The sequence below is a fragment of the Eurytemora carolleeae genome, unplaced genomic scaffold (genome assembly GCF_000591075.1).
Source record: "Eurytemora carolleeae unplaced genomic scaffold, Eaff_2.0 scaffold83, whole genome shotgun sequence".
Taxonomy (NCBI): Eukaryota; Metazoa; Arthropoda; class Copepoda; order Calanoida; family Temoridae; genus Eurytemora; species Eurytemora carolleeae.
Window position 1 is genome coordinate 113874 of NW_019396027.1, and position 17827 is coordinate 131700.

At 31.4% G+C, this 17827-nt stretch overlaps 1 protein-coding gene across 3 annotated transcripts in view; it reads left to right on the forward strand.

Annotated features, from left to right (window-relative positions):
- The window catches only part of LOC111717720 (uncharacterized), a 55243-nt gene extending 42817 nt beyond the window's left edge, over positions 1-12426 (forward strand). For all 3 annotated transcript variants that reach the window (XM_023493276.1, XM_023493224.1, XM_023493343.1), the window contains exons 15-20: positions 1637-1723; positions 4152-4185; positions 5338-5387; positions 8192-8254; positions 9677-9761; positions 11852-12426. In XM_023493276.1, the coding sequence (XP_023349044.1) occupies positions 1637-1723; positions 4152-4185; positions 5338-5387; positions 8192-8254; positions 9677-9761 (319 nt within the window). In that variant the 3' untranslated portion in view covers positions 11852-12426. The remainder of the gene's footprint in view (positions 1-1636; positions 1724-4151; positions 4186-5337; positions 5388-8191; positions 8255-9676; positions 9762-11851) is intronic.
- Positions 12427-17827: the final 5401 nt, after the last annotated feature.

Here is a 17827-nt window from a genome sequence, read left to right on the forward strand (position 1 = left end):
ACGCAGAGTATACGCGACCGCAATTAACTTTCCTTGCATTAGTACACCTCTTGTGATGGGCGTCATTCTCAGCTCCGATTTGAACAAGGCGTTATTGGACTTTTAAAAGGATTCAATCAAATCTGACATTTTAGACATATTTGGAAATTTTATTGTAAGTTTACTTTTATCCCATTGATATCAACCAAATGATTTTTTTTAAACGATTGGTAAAATCGGTCAGAAAATATCTTTGTTCAGAGAAGAAAAAAAATAGTAATGCAATAAAAGCATACTTAAAGAAAATTGGATTTTACTGTCGTTAAATATCTCATCTCAGAGTCTTTTGAATTGTGAACAGATAATTGAAAGGAAATTTGAATTCCTTCATGACAAATCTTTTGTAAAGGTTTCGTTTTATTCTTACGACTCCCCCCCCCCTTTTAATATCTTATTATTAAAAGGAAAAGCTGGAAATCAATTTATTGCTCAAAAACAAATGAACAAATTAATTTTAGCGGAGGAAACCTCAAAGAAATATTCATTCTTTTTATTTCTTCTTGCTTTCCCATGCAAATGTAAAGAAACTGAGTTCTTCTCACAAACTCAAATTTACTAATCCACATAACTCATATACTCATAGTTTGAAACATCTACGGGTTGCGAAGATAACATTATCTAGACAAAATTTGGGACAATAACTTTTTTTTGCCTTTTGGGGCGACATTAATAAAATTTATAATTTATTGACGATTCAAATCCCATTCAGTGGAGAGTAAGTAACCCTGTACATTTACAAGAGTTTAGCGAAATGTGTAAATCAAATTTATTTCCATTGAGGTCAAAAATTAATGAATACTTAATTTTTGACTGAAAGAAATAAGATGAAAGAAATGAAAAAAAAAATTCTCCATTGGCAACGACAGTTCAGATTATAAAGAAAAAAATTGGAGTTTATTGGATATTCTCATCGGATATTCTCAATGCTCTCTCATTGGAGACCACCAATTTTTTATTGGAGACCCCCGATATTCATAGGACACCCTCAATTTTTATTGAACCCCACAAACTTTTCACCGGAAACCCCTAACTTTTTACTTTCCATTGAAAACCCTAATATCATCCCAGAGAGACCCACTGAGGGGTCCGCATGAAAATTCGACGAAAATATTTGGGTCCAGGATAAAATTCTTGGGACCTCCAACAAATATTACTCCGATATTACTCCAATGAACACTCCCAGATTTGTGTAATATTCTAAAAGTTGCACTGTTTAATAACACAATCATAATTATTCTGATATCCAACTGTTTAATAACACAATCCTAATTATTCTGATATCCAACTGTTTAATAACACAATCCTAATTATTCTGATATCCAACTGTTTAATAACACAATCCTAATTATTCTGATATCCAACTGTTTAGAAAAAGAATCCTTATTATCCTGATATCCAACTGTTTAATAACACAATCCTAATTATTCTGATAACCAACTGTTTAATAACACAATCCTAATTATTCTGATATCCAACTGTTTAGAAAAAGAATCCTTATTATCCTGATATTCAACTGTTAAGGAAAAGAATCCTTATTATCCTGATATCCAACTGTTTAGGAAAAGAATCCTAATTGTTCTAATATCCAACTGTTTAGGAAAAGAATCCTAATTGTTCTAATATCCAACGGCTCTACCGATGTAGACAGACTGGACTGTCTTCAACATTCAGCAGTTAATACAAAGTAATATTTATTAAAATGATCGGAATTAATAAAAAGCGAGACGATGTTTAATTTACTGCGGATTGTTAAACTACAGTTTACTTGAATCAAACCCTAATTCTACAATCCATATATATTTGCAATCTGATGAAGAACATGATCAAAATATTTGATTTTTCAAACTTCGAGTTTTGCTAGAGCAAAAAGTTAAAATTTAGAATATCAAATGTTTACACCATGAGGTTAAAAAATATGGGGATTATAAAGCATTTGTTTTTAACTTTAGTGTGAATAATTTGCAAAATTCTCAATGATTTTTTTGTAATAGCTTGTAACCATTGAATCACTGTGGAGATGTTTAAAGGCTGGCCGTGAAAAAATCTTTCTTTTTACTGTTCTGGCCTCCAACAAAAAGCTTTAAAACAAAATCTGTAAGAAATGTTGAAAATAATAGTATATTGACAAAGGGAGAAAATGAAACATTCCATCGGCAGCACGCCAAAACCTTGATTTAGTTAGAGCAGCGTGTTGAAAAATAGTATTTAAAGAGTTTTATTGAAATAGCGCACATGAAGATGATCTGTTTTCAATGCCTGACATCCATAAAGAGCTTTTAAGGGTATATAGTTAGGAATTTGACTGTACACAATTCAATTATAATTGTCCTGGAAAAAATCGTTTGCTATACGAGCGATTTAAAAAATCGGCTAGATCTGCAGTTTGCTATACGAGCGATTTAAAAAATCGGCTAGATCTGCAGTTTGCGATACGAGCGATTTAAAAAATCGACTAGATTTTCAGTTTGCTATGCAAGCGTTTTAAAAAATCGATTAGATCTTCAGTTTGCTATCCGACCATTTTAATAATTCGGTTAGATCTTTAGTTTGCTATGCGAGCGATTTAAAAAAATCGGGCAGATATTTAGTTTGTGATTTGTATTTATTTTCCTTAACGCCTTTCAGATAAACTAAAAGATAAAAAATGAAGAAGAAAAAACACAACTTGTAAAACCCCGGAACCTGTTGTGAACACAAACTTCTTTAAACAAATACTTGGTCTCAAGCATTTAGAAACAAAACCAAACAAAATAAAACTTCTTTTTAAAAGAGCTGATAGTTTAGAGCAAGAGATCTCAGTTTTATAATTTAAGCTAGTTCATTTCCGGAGGTTGGCTTAGTTCTCCAGAGATTGGTTTTAAGAGGACTGAATGTCAACGTATTTTAAGTAAACCCAAGGTTAAAGTTAATTACAGTTGCGTATACTTTGCGTACATATTGAAACCAGTTCTCTCTGGGCGGAATTTGTAAACAAGAATAGATGCATCAGTGTTCGTTTAGTATCCGAGGAGGTTAAAAGCATTAAATTTTGATAATTTTGATAATTCACATAATAGTTTCCTATGACCAGAATATTTCATTGATTTTTTATGTGGAAGATGGATCCCATGTCAGGCTTCGACATCCGTCTTGTGTTTACATTACCGCCCAGAGACAGTACACTGCAGTACGAAAGATGCGTACACATCTGAAATAACTTTTCTGGTATTATAACCTTGAATAAACCTTGTTTAAAAAGTTGCTTACCTGGTTCACAACGGTACCCTTTTATCAGAGCATGATACTGAGGAAGATATTGTCATTTTTCTCTTTTAAACATGATGTCAAATTCTGTAAACTTCTTCTTGTTTCTTGTGCACAAATCCGCATGTAAATTTCGAACATAAACAATGATTTAAAGGTATCCAGTTCTTTCTTTCAGATCAAGGATATCTCCATTATTTATCAGAATAAAGGTTTAAAGGTTTTGCAGAGAGTTTATAGAACTAGTTCAACTTTTCCTAGCTAGATAAAGTACTTCTCCCTTTTCATTAATTCCAACCCCATGCAGTTTACAATTGAATGAAACTTTATTAAATAAATGATACGATTTACAGAGTTAAGGAAACTTAAGCACTCTTATCCTCTACTTTTATATGTGGTTTAGGGATGGGCATTGATTTCAAAAATAAAGGAAAAAACAATTTTTTGAAATTTTCAAAACTATGAGACCTTCGCAAAAAAAACAAATGGTTCATTCTTACAATCTGATTGGTTGGAACATTTGAAAACTAAACGATCAAATGTTAGTTTTATTTAATAAAAAAACAATCGTTTTAAAGTTTTTACCTAAAGTAAATCTGACTTTCAAGAAAATTATTTTACTGTATAAACGCCCTTTGGAAACTCTATCTTTGGTTTTCGTATTTTTGTCTAAAAGTGAAAAATGCCCATTCTCAGGTGCAGGCTCTGTATGTTCGTATACAGAAGGATTGCAGGAGGCAATGTCCCCCAACTCTGTTTAATTTTCTTCTCCCCCCCCCCCTCCCCTCATCACTAAATCCTGTATACGCCCTATCTGTAGTCCAACTGAATATCTAAACTTTGAAAGAATAATATTTTTGAATTTTCAGAATAAGCTCTATGTGTGTTGGAAGACCTCACGAGGAGAGAATATAAATATATAAATATATATAATATAAAATTTAAATATTTAGTTTGGGAACTAAATTGAATTCAAGTTCTATGTTTGGTAGATCTAGAACTGTTGTTGTGGGGTCTAAAGGTTGATAGAATAAACAGGCTGTCCCACTAAAATTAAACAAAATTCTAAACAATCAAAGGTTTCAATTTTTAGAAATACAAATATTGAAAATTTAACCTTTTTTGTTTTTTAAACAATATGAATAATGTCTTTTTTACAGTTTTATAGTTTTTCTTTGAAATAAGAACAATTTTTAATAAGTTTTCCTTTTGTTTAATCTAGAATTACAAAGATAACATAACCTTCTAAACTTTCATCTGAAAGTCAATATTTTGTTAATTTAAATGTCCGAAATAGTTAGACTTTGTATCAATTCTCGCTTGCAAATTTTTTTAAAGAAATTTTATTCCTTATCCATACTCCAATACGGAAAAAAATTTCAATATACTTTTTTAATTGGAAAAATTCTACTTTGAATCAAAAAAGAAATGAGTGTTGGACAAATCTTTATAATAAAACAAGACATTCATATATATGTTGCGTATAGCCGGCCAGACGGCTGGACAGATTGGGGTGAAATTTTTTTGTGGACACTTATGGGTGACCGGGGGGTGTCATAGGCTTAAAAAAAATTCGAAATTTTTTTTCAATTTTTTTCAGCTGTACAAAATAAGGTGTAAAATGTAAACCTATGGGCTAAAACCTATTTTAAGTACCTTTCAACATTTAAATATCTAAAATGGATATTTTATCAATTTATAATCTTTTAGAAATGCAGATATCATTTAATCCAAGCTTAAAATTGCAAATGCACTAAAATTTCTATACTAACTCAGGTTTATAACCTAAATTGATATTTAAAACTGAGTTTGGTGTTTTATTGTAGATTTCTATTCTTTTTCTATCATTGGACATTTTTCTTTCTATACAAACGGCTGGGTCAAATTGGCAATTTTTTTAGGGAACCCATTGGTACCCTGGAGGTAACATGGGATAAAAAATTATATTTTTTTAAAAATTTCTTTTACTAATTTTTCACTAATTTAAAAAACAAATTATTCCACGGGCAACGCCGGCCTCTTTAGCTAGTTATTTTATATTCTATATTTGAACAGTGTGTTCGAAATGCTGGCGAGAAAACACTGGAGGTTTACAATGCATGCAGGTAAAATACAGGTTATCTCATTAAACATGAAAACTAAGAGATGATATAAAAATTGTCTTTGATTTATTTCACCTTTCTGGGGACAATGGGTGAATAGAAAAAGTTGTTGTACCCTCTTAATAATGTTTCGCGAACACTCCCTTTAAAATGTGTGCAACTTTGTTTTTTCCACACCAAGCACCTCTGCCCCTTTAGTAAAAGTAAATTCAACCAATATGAAGCATAAAGTCTGACCGCGTCAACCTTGTTGCACCGGCTAGTCCTGTCCATAGAGCTAGGTACAGTACAAACTGGGACCGGAAAGGTTGACCCGGCTAGGAAATTCAAATGTACTACGGCTGCCCGTGACACTATTTGTTATTAAATAGCAAACAAGGATCAACGACGATTTGTAGATCGTCTCTCGATAATCTTGTTCAGCAAGGCAGCATGTATCTTTGACTTTATTTTATTTATTTATTACCGAAGTTTAGTTTATCTAATTTTAAACTTATTTTACTCTCAACATTTAGAAATGTTTGATAAGAAATTATTAAAACGGCTACATTTTGCTTTCAGAAATATTGTTTTTAAGGTGTACAATTCTTATGTTTCTCTAACTTTTTATTTTTTTATTTGTTCAAATATATTCAAGAGAGATGGCTTATATTTACATTTTATACTTTGGTCCAGCCGTTTTCTTGTCAGTCATGATTATCATATTTATCATATTTATCATATTTATCTGTATTTTTATCCTTTTTTATTTTTGTATTCATTTTATTTATTATATCTATCTATCTATAAAGTTGTAATATCATGTTTTTCTGTCTGTTTGTTTGTCCGATCATAACTCATGAACCCCTGGACCTATTTTTCTAAAAGTTTTATTGGAGAACTCAATAGGACCACGGGAATGTTCTTAGCTTGGTTTTGATTTTAAATTTAGTAATTCTACTTTTATAGAGATAAAAAAGCTAAAATCGTAATTTGTAACGAAGCGCGGGTAATCGGTGGGATTAAGCATTACTTCCCTGGGCAACGTTAGGTTCCCAAGCTATTTTTTCATATTTCTCATGTTTATCATATCTTTTTTATTTAATTTTAAAATTCTTTTTTTTTCATTTCAATTATTAGAATTGCAGGTTAATTTGCCCGGGGGGGGGGGTATGCATTTTTCTCATGTACCATTCATATAATATTAGTCATGATTCTTTGCCGCAATAAAAGAATCTTAAAATATCAAATGTTTCATTAAAAAATGAATTTGCTTTCCGTGTATTGTTTAAAAAATTACTTTTATTTAAATATTATAAAATGTTAACAATCGACAATTCTTTTTTAGTTCGTACAAGTTAAAGGACAGAACGAAACAAAGCAAGTTCAATTATTTTCAATCCTTTCTCATTTTTTATTTGACTTTTGTTCAATCTATTTCCTGTGGATGTATGTTGTAGAAACTCTGAAAACGATAATTAATTAAATTAAATAAGTTCTGACTCTAACTGCCTTCTCCTATTAAAGCAAGAACACAAACTATCATGTTTAGTTAAATTTTGACTTTTTTTTAGTTTCTCTTACACTATAGTTTCAGTAGCAGTAAATATTTCCATTTAATGTTAGCGCTGATTTAAGGATTCTCTAATTGGATAATGAGATAGATAGAAAGATAGATGTTACCGCCATGCAATTTTTATTGGTTCAGAATAGACACCAAACACATGACTGGACCTGATTGGATCAGGCGCTAATGGACGCGGCATACAGGAGTGCTTATTGAGTCATTTTTTTGTTAAAGGGACTGTAAGCGTAATTTCAAGTCAACACCCTATTCACAATACCCTTTTAATCTGATCAACAAGTGGAAGAAATCGTCATTTTTTAGGTTTAAAAGTGTTTCTTACCTTCATACGTTTAATAATAACCAGTTTTCAAAATCATGAACATTGATACAGTGATAACCAGAAAACTCCGAAATAAAAAGACGACTTTAAGACTCAATTTATAACTTTGAATAGTCTAATGAAAATGGGACACAGCAATTGTGCAGTGTAAACAGACAAATTTTACATATTAAGTGCTTTAATAAGCGTCTAGATAAAACGATTTGCATTGTAACATCATCAAATACACTTAAGTATTGCTGCGAAGTCGTCTTCCTATTCCAGAATTGTCTGGTTATTACTGTATCAAATTCATACATGATCATACAAGGTGGGTTCCGTTGTGAATTAGAAAGTTTCTATATAACACATGCAGAGACGGCCAATTATCTTTTTATTTAATAACAGATGGTAATTTTTTGATTGAAGTTTAACAAAAATAATTTGTATTTAAATTGGTAATTAAACATACAGTTAAACCCTAAATAAGCCATACATCGAAAGAATTTATCAAATGTCGTCTTGGCAATTTTTCAATGGCTTTTATACTATTTTACCTAAATCTCAGTATTTGCGAAAATAAATAAATAACCATGAATATGCGGGAACAGTTTTAAAGAGCTCCATATAATCATTTAATTAAAAAACTAAATACCTGCAACATTCCATTATCAGAAAGTGAAGAATACGACATTTGATGAATTCTTTCGGTGTATGGCTTATTTAGGGTCTAACTGAATCAAAGCCGAAGAAATTTAATTGAGTTCTTATCAAAATAACTTTGTCGCGTTGTAAGTAAAGGTTAAATCTGACATTTTAAAGCATTTTAAAATAATTTTTTTCTTTCTTAGGTTGCTGATTTTATTCATTGTAATCAAATATTGCCAAAAACCAATTCAAAAACTTTGCAAAAATCCAGTTTTGAATTAAATTATTTTCAAGGAAGGAAAGCAATGAAGGATTTGGTGTTGTCGTCATCTGCTGGGGCTGTGATGTTTGGCACAGGTATACAGGGTGTTTCAATATTTTATATCCAGATTGTTACCCCAGGTACAGGGTGTCCAACAATTTTAAATCCATATATTTACCCTCAAGGTACAAGGTGCTGCAACATTTTATTTACAGATTTTTATACCCTATGAACAGGGTGTTTAAAAATTTTATATCCAGATTTTCACCCGCTGGGTACAGGGTATTTCAACATTTTATACCTAGATTTTCACCCCCAAGGTACAGGGTATTTCAACATTTTATATCCAGAATTTTTGTCCCCAGGTATTTTATAACCAGATATTTTATAACCGGATTTTTACCCCCAGGTATAGCCTACAGGGTGTCCAAACATTTTATATCCAGCTATTGTTACCTCAGGTATAGGGTGTCCAAACATTATATTTCCAGATTGTTACCCCCCAGGTACAAGGTGTTCAATCATGTTCTAGCCAGATTTGTATTCCCCAGGTACAGGGTGTCTATACATTTTAGATCTAGATTTTGCAAAATAAATCTTTTATTGATTAAAAAATCAAAGCAGTGCCTAGTGGCGAAGTCACACAAACAAATCCTAATATGAACACATTTCTACCCATTGTATAATTGCCAAATTAGTTTCTTCTTTCATCAGCGTGCAGTTAGCCAACTATTCTAAACCAACCTTTCAAGCATTTCATCATCACAAACTTAGATTACACGCCAAACCAAACTAACAAGATGCAAATAAGGAAAATTAGGAAAAACAAATATTTCCAAAAAAATTTGCCTTGGCATTTTTCCCCAGTCTATCGGCTGAACCTTAGATTATAATTTCCCCAGTCAATCGGCAGAATCATAGATTATAATTTCCCCAGTCAATCGGCAGAATCATAGATTATAATTTCCCCAGTCAATCGGCAGAATCATACATTATAATTTCCCCAGTCAATCGGCAGAATCATACACTATAATTTCCCCAGTCAATCTGCAGAATCATACATTATAATTTCCCCAGTCAATCTGCAGAATCATACATTATAATTTCCCCAGTCAATCGGCAGAATCATACACTATAATTTCCCCAGTCAATCGGCAGAATCATAGTTTAATATTTGATGAAACCAAAAGAGTGACTGATGACCATATGTGTGACCGTGTAAACGTTAATTTAAGGGACGCTGTATGTGTAGAATATTTAGTCCGATTCACAAAAGTACCCTGTAAGCCTTTTCTTTGTGACGGAGTGTTTCTATCTTGAAAAGAGTTACATTTTGACAATTTACTACATTGTCTTTACAGAATTTTATTCATTTTAATCTGTTGTAAGGGTCGTAAATTTCACTCAGCAAAGTGTATAATACAAAAAACATTTTGAACATTTTTTATGTATCTACTGCAACAAATATAATGAATAAAATTATGAATGTATATGCTCGACAAGGAAAACATTTTTAGATGGAGTGCCGGATTCCCGGTATTGCACGTGCAGAACTCAGATGTCTGGAATAATTTGGTTTGGGCTTTTCATCCGCTGGAGTAGGTAGGACATACATTGAAAGTGAATAGAAACGGTTTTTTAAACAGGGAACGTCATTTTTGTCGACAATTCCGCTATTTACATTAGTTAACTTAAATCTGCAATGCTGTAGATTTTCTAGGTTTTCAGGGTTACCCACAAAAGATGAGACTGCAGAGACGACTGTACATAATTTATACATTCTATTTCCTTATATTTAGGATTCTCTGTAACTTTAATCGTGTTTCTTTCGTTGCCATGTCAATAAATAGGTAATTCAAAGACATTATTCAAGACAAAAGACTTAATGTAACCTTGTAATCGTCATATTTTATGAGTTTCAGGTCGTCTTTACAGTCTCATCCTTTGTGGGTAACCCTGTACATAGACTGCTCACAAGCTCTCATCACGGGATAGGCTAATTAGGCCTACAGTTGTCCCAGCACGACATGCTACATTTCCACAAAAGGTTTTTTACTATCATCTAACGGCTACTTGTTCCATTTATGGATTAAGTTTTTTACAATTTTTATAGAAATACTCTTCTAACTTTTAACATAAAACATGACATTTATGAATTTAGTCTATTTTTTGAAGATATTGTATTTATTATCTAATGGATCCTTAAATATCTCTGAATACAGACGTCTGTTTATTGGTCGCATACTCCAGTTGTACACAATAGAACCTGCTGTGGAAAATATCGCATATTCTAGTCTTTAATAGATCTCTGTATTCTCTTATCTCTGGAAATAACTTAATTGTGGAACTGTGTTGGTTGTAACTCGCCCCTTTACAATTATTCGTTGTGGAAAACTCGTAAAGAACAAATTAAACATTCTAAAAAATATATTTTTCAAAAATGATATGACTTTAATTGGAATGAATTGAACAACAATAATATTAAAATTAAAATAATTAAATTAGAGTAAACAATTTCTTTCAGCCCTTCCCTTATGGGAGGGGAGGCCGGAAAAGGTGTGTGGAGGGGGGGTTAGAGGGGGGGGGGTCTGGTGATTGAATCAAAAAATTATTTCTAGATGATTTAGAACACATTCCTGATTTTAAACGTTCTTTTCAAGCGATTTACGTTCCATTCTGTTTTTTACTAATCATCCCAATATTTTAATAAATGCGTTCTATGCGTTCCGTTCTTTCTTTGTAACAATTGAATCGTTCTTGATAGTTCTGTTCGTTCTCGGGCAAAAACAATTGTTCCTCAGCACTAGGCCTAAGAATCCCTTTCGCAGCTGGAATCTATTGTCAGCCCTCTTCTCAGAATAAATGAAGCGTGGACGGATGGATGTGCTGCCAGATTACAACCCCTGGCAGTTCAATACAAAAACTTTGCAAGATATTAATATTAATCGATTACAAGATATATGTAAACGATTCTCAGGACTACAAGAATTTACAATCACTGCTTTTGTTTACATAAATGCAATTAATTACCCAAAATTCCCAGCGTTTTCCGTAAAATTTTAGAAACACTTGAAATTATGTGTTTGCCAATGGTACCCCAGCCCAAGAGCTGTATTATATAAATTCCTTGAGCTGCAACTTTATAATGGTGGATATCGAGATCCATGCTTGATCCTCTCTTTTTGCTTATCTCAAGAAATACTCAGTCTTCTGATTAATTTCTAGAGATTAGAGATGCGCTCTTTAACTTTTAAAAAAACAGTTTTTAATTTTCCCGCATTCGGGGTGTCTATCAGTTCGACTAATGATCGATCGTACGTTTTGGATTAATGTTTATTAAGACTAACGTTCAAACGGACTACAGTCCTCAAATGTAATAGAATATTTTTTCTAATAAATTCATATGAACATCAATTAATTAATTAATATTTGTTTAAATGCTCAAAGAGCCGGCTTGTGAACAGCTGACTTTAGTTCAATCGGATATTAGTTCAATCGACATATTTGTAATCAAACGTATCTTTATTACATGTAGTAGGATATGTGATATCCAACAAGAGCGGATTAAAAAGAAAATCAAAAGTTTCCTCAGTGTATATTCAGTTTAAGCTATCAGGATTATTTATTCTCTAAAATACGTCAAGGTAGACTGAAAAAATGTTTCTCTCCTTAATTCTATTCCCATATTTTAGGTATGCATTCTGTTCAGTGCAGTGCTGTGCAATGCATGATACACTGCAGTGCTCTACATGGTACACTGCAGTACTCTACAAGGTACACGGCAGTACACTACATGATACACTGCAGTACTCTACATGGTACACTGCAGTACTCTACATGGTACACTGCAGTACTCTACATGGTACACTGCAATAATCTACATAGCACACTGCAGTACTCTACATAGTACACTGCAGTTCACTACATGGTACACTGCAGTACACTGGACTGCAGTTCACTGTACTGCAGTAAGTGTACTGAATACAGTGAGAAAAGTAAACAATGTAAGTGGAACCAAAACATTGTAAACAAATGTATTGCAATTGCAAATTAAGTATCTCAGATTTTATAAAACAGAAATTTATTTCAGAAAAGGTTTTTTATATACATATATATATATATACTTTGCTTGTCTGTTTGTATCCAAAAAACGTCAAAACGATCGGGCCCGGCTTTTGTGTGGGAACTCACATGAGTTTAAAAAATTTGCCTCCAACAAAATTCGATTGTTATTAAATTTTTAGAATGATTTTTATAAAATCCGCGAACTTTATTTGTATTTGTTTTACAATTTAAACAAAGAAGAAATGTTCAAAATTTAAATAGAAAATAGGCACGAAGCGCCCTGAAAGCCTATTAGCTTATATTACTTCTGTATATCATTTAAAGGATTTTAAAAGTGTTCTATTACTATGTTACTTGAGTCAGTAAACGTGTCTCTAAAAGAATTGAGTTTTAGCCACAAATTCAAATGTTCTTATTCCTAAATCTTTGCAACCCGATGTTGTAAACCTTTAATATTTCAAACTATAACGACTATGTGATCCAACAGAATTTATAGTTTGAAATATCTAAGATCTACGACATTTGGTCGCAAAGACAACAGAATTTATAGTTTGAAATATCTAAGATCTACGACATTTGGTCGCAAAGATATAGGGGTTTTGAAAATCAGAGTTTGTGGCAAGAGCCGAATTTGGTTTTAAAAAATTATATTTTCTATACCCCAAAACCATCATCAATACATGGTTCACACAAATGTGCTTCATAATATGTTTTTAAATCACTATTATTCTTTTTGTTTCAATATGTTTACATTCTCTTTTGTCAAAATAATGTTTTTTTTTTAAAATTTGCTTTAACATGATGTTTACTTTCATATAAATGGTTATTTTTTAAAATTGGATAGTTTTTTAAATGTGAAACGTAATAAAGCATTTTTTTCAACGGCATTTTAGAGATAAAATCGTTAATTATGAAATGTGGGGATAGGGATTGTAAATTCAAACTGTTAATAATTAAAAATTAACCCTTTAACCCCAATCCCGGATTGGTTTTAAGGTCTGTTTAAGGTCATTTGATGAGTCGGTGATAAAAATCTGAAATATCCCAAGACATTTTGATAAGTATCTAGAAATTGGTCTGACTTTTTAAAATGTAAAGTGCTTAAAAATTTAAATCCAAAATACTTTTAGAGCTGAAAACTTTAGAATGAGATATCCTTAATCCTTTTATTCTTAATCCTCTTTTTTGAAAATCCCAACTGTATAAAAGTTACGTTTAATACCAATTACAGATACAATGCTATATCGATTGAACTAATATCCGATTGAATTAAAGTCAGGTGTTCACAAGCCGGCTTTTAGAGCATTTAAGCAAATATAAATTATTAACAAACATTAATCCAAAACTTACATTTATTTAATCGATGTTTAGTTCAATTGATATGACACAATTAACACCAGAAATAAAACCAGTTTTTCAAAAGTTAAAGAGTACATCTTAACATGATACGCTGATTGGCTGAATTTCAAACTTCTTTCTTGGATATCGAATGCATATTAAAATAATCTTGTGTTTAGTAAAACCAGGAGTTTAAGCATTAATCTTGATATCCACCATTCTAAAGTTTTCAGCTCAGGTCTTTCTTTACTTCTCTAGGATTTATTTGTTGTATATTTAGTGATCAAATATTGGGCAAAACACATTTTTCATCCGGGGCTTGGATTCTTAAAAAATCCATACTTTGAAATAAAGAATATTGCCTTTTTTATCATTTTTCCAGCCTCCTAATGGAAAGTCCAAATTTTAACTATGGTTAAATGGTTAAAAACGAACAGAAAAAAACCTGATGCCCTCTCTTTAGTTGTTTGTGCTTTATTAAGTCACAATTTTGCCAAACTTTTTTCATAAGTATATTTTCATTAAAATAGCAAGTTTTTACCAATTGTAGTTCCAGCTGCCCGGCCCTCACGGATATCAAAAACTTTTCAGAATTATTTGAGGATTTGGAAACTTATAAGTGACGAGCCTGGGATTTTTGACGTTGAGCCGGTAACTTACAAGTGATGAGCCTGGGATTTTGAAATGATGAGCCGGTATTTTTAAATGATGAGCCGGTAATTTTAAAATGAAGAGTTGGAAACTTTTAAATGATGAGCCGAAGATTATAAAATAAGAACTTGGAAAATGTTAATGATAAGCCGGGGATTTTAAAATGTTGAGCCGGTAACCTGAGCCGGGATTTTTAAAATGAGCATTTTATAGGTGTTTTTTAGTTCTATGCTGTTTTCACGGGCACTGAATTTATTTTATCTTAAAATAGTTTCCCACATCTTTTCTTTCTCAAAAACCAAAATCTGTGCCAGCATTTAGCTCTATAAGTTGCCATTATTTTGTAACACTGCCTGATGGTTATTTTTTTTTAACTATTATCAACTATTTCTGTTCATTAACGATTTCAGAATTAACGCTTTTGCCGCTCGTTAACACACTCTTACGTTAATTTTTTAAAACTTGTCGTGCGTTACCGGAACGCTGCCCAGTCCGTATTGCAAGTGATTAAATTTTTTTCCAATTTATAATTTAGCATATACTATGTTAAATTATACAGTGATGACCAGAAAACTTAAATAGGAAGACGACTTTTGATATCAAGTTATAACAGTAAAAAGTCTTATGAGCATTAGAGACACAGCAATTGTGCAGTGTAAACAGAACCATTTCACTAATTTTGTTATTTGATTAGTGTCTAGTAAAACTATGTGCTTTGTAACAACATCAAATACACTTAAGCATCGTTATACTGTTGTCATCTTCCCTATTCCATTGTTTACTGGTTATCACTGTATTTTTGCAAATTATATTTTTGTCGCAGAAATCTCAAATCAGAGCCAAAAAAGTCCAGTAAAGAAATAATTGTTTTTCCAGTGGTTTTATAAACTTGTTCAATATAATGTGAATTTAACTCAAATCTTATAATTCAGACATTTGAGAATTTTTCTTTTGATGTCAATTCAAATCTTTTCCTGTGAGTAGGACACACATTTCAAGATTAGAAATTTATTTAAATATTTTACATATCACATATTTTGATATAAAAATAATAATGAAAATAACTTTATTTGTATATTCTGCATGCCCAGTAAATGTGCATATATTGTATATATTAATAAAACTGTGAATTTTTTGTAGGAATCAGAAAATATACATACTTGAGTGTAAATTGTTTATTTTATGTATGAGAAAGAAGTTAAAGGAATTGAGTCTTTGTCAATAGCAGACATAATATTATGGCTTTTAAAATTAGGTATTACAATGCTAATTCATAACAAAGACGATATCGAATTCGCCACTGAATTCCCATGTTTTTTGGGACACCCTGTAGCTGCCTATAGGTCAATCTTGCAGATTTTACAATTCTGTCCTTGTCCCTGCAAGCACTTACTGTCTATCACTATTTGATCAACTAAACATTCATTTTTTGCCTTTTCTCTTTCAATATTTATCCTTATATTTGTCATGCGTTAGAAATAAAAATTAAAACAGGACTATTCTGTTAGATTATTTAGTTTCACAGGTGTCTTATAGTCATTAGTTTGTTTTAAAGGTTTTTAAACTCGCTCACAAATTCTGTGTAATGGCAACATTTCAAAATTTTCTTCTCTAGAGTTTTCTTTTATTAAACTTGCAATATTTGTATCCTCTGAGAAAATATAAGGGGGGGGGGGACCCAAAAACGATCGTTTTTGTTTTGTTTTTGGTTTGTTTATGCAAATACTTTCTCTCTGGGTAAATATTTGTCATAAAATACAAATATTTGGAAAAAACCAATTTTGAAATTTATAAAAATTATCATATTTTTGTGGAACCTAAAAACGAACCAAGCTTTGTCCCATCATGTGTCCCATCATGTGTCCCATCATGTGTCATGTCCCAGTCAAAATATCACTTAAAAATGTTGTTTATTGAAATTATGGCTTTTCTCCATCTTTCGTTGTCTATTTTTGTTAAAATAGAAAATATTTGATATAACACAATTTTCATCCTTATCCAATTTTGTAGAAAAAAATTGTACAAAACAAGCTTTTAATATCTTAACTTTTTTATTAGAGCATAGAAACCAAAAAATGAATGCTTCAACTTATAGAGAGTTAGAGGGAAAAAAGGCGAAAGAATAGACGCACTTCTCTTTGAAACAATATATTCTTTAATCTGGAAACTCAATTTGTTTAATTCAATCCTTTGAAGAGATTGTCAACGTAATTTCAACTGATTTCCCATTGAAAAAGTAATTTTAGGAGAATTCTTCAAAACTGAAAATATTCTTTATTTATTTGAACTGAGCTAGACTCTTAAATCTGTTTTCTAATCTCGATATTTACTGTGGACAGTGGCATCTTTTCTTTTGGATATTCCCGCTTGCAAGGTTACAACTATTAATAACAGTTTTCTCACTGATGTGCTAAAATGTCCTGGCGTTTGATAATAGACTAATCTCCAGATTAACCATAAGATGAGATCCAAGCATTGATCTCGATATCCACAATACCGGAGTTCCAAACCTTTGTCTGTTCCTTGTTGGTCCTGTAATACCAAAACATATGTTTGGAGCCTTCATAATCTTCATAATCACCAGAGCAAGGAAGTAGTGTTGTAAAGACCTGGCAACCCTTTACAGTTTGCCAGGTCTAAATAGTTTATGTTTTTCCATGGTATTCATCTTTGGGATCTTAAAAGTAAAATCTCTCTAATGGACTGAACATAAGTTACAGATTTATTCAGGTTTTAAACATGATCAAAGAAACCTCTCTTGGCCATTTTGTAAATTAAGCAAAAACCTTAGAGAATATCAGAAAAACAAGAAGATAAAAACCAGTTTATAGGTTTTATAAATGTAGAATGTGGATATTAACAACTCTAAGCTTCTATTGTATTGCATTTAATTTTTTTCACTACATTACTTTTTCTTTAGTTTCTGAAAAGGCATGTCCCAAAAACCTGAACTGTTAGATTGATTCACTTCTAGAATTTGTTTATTAATCTATTAAATGTCTTTTCTCTGAAGTGTATGCTGTGATACCAAAGCTCAATATGCTCATTTCATCCTGTCTCTGACCATTTTCATTTACTTTTTATTTTCATTTTTATTTTATTTTTATTTTCATTTAATTTTAATTCTATTTTTGTATTTATTTTCTTGCTGTTCGAAACTTCAATCACGTCCGACCTAATTCGGTTTTAGAAAATATATTTATTTTTATATAATTCCTTATTTTTCGTAATTTTTTACTTTTTGAAATAAAAATAGAAATTTTCAGGTTATAGGGATTCTAATGATGGGCGGAGTTTTGGCAACAAACAATTTGGTGACTAATAATTTGGTAACTTCACAAATTGGGATCTACTAATATGGTAACTTGACAATTTGGTAACTAACAATTTGGTAACTTGACAGTTTGGTAACTTGACAATTTGGTAACTAACAATTTGGTAACTTATAATTTTATAACTTGACAATTTGGTAGCTTGACAATTTGGTAACTTGACAATTTGGTAACTTGATAATTTGGTAACTTGACAATTTGGTAACTTGACAATTTGGTAACTAACAATTTGGTAACTTAACAATTTGGTAACTTGACAATTTGGTAACTTGACAATTTGGT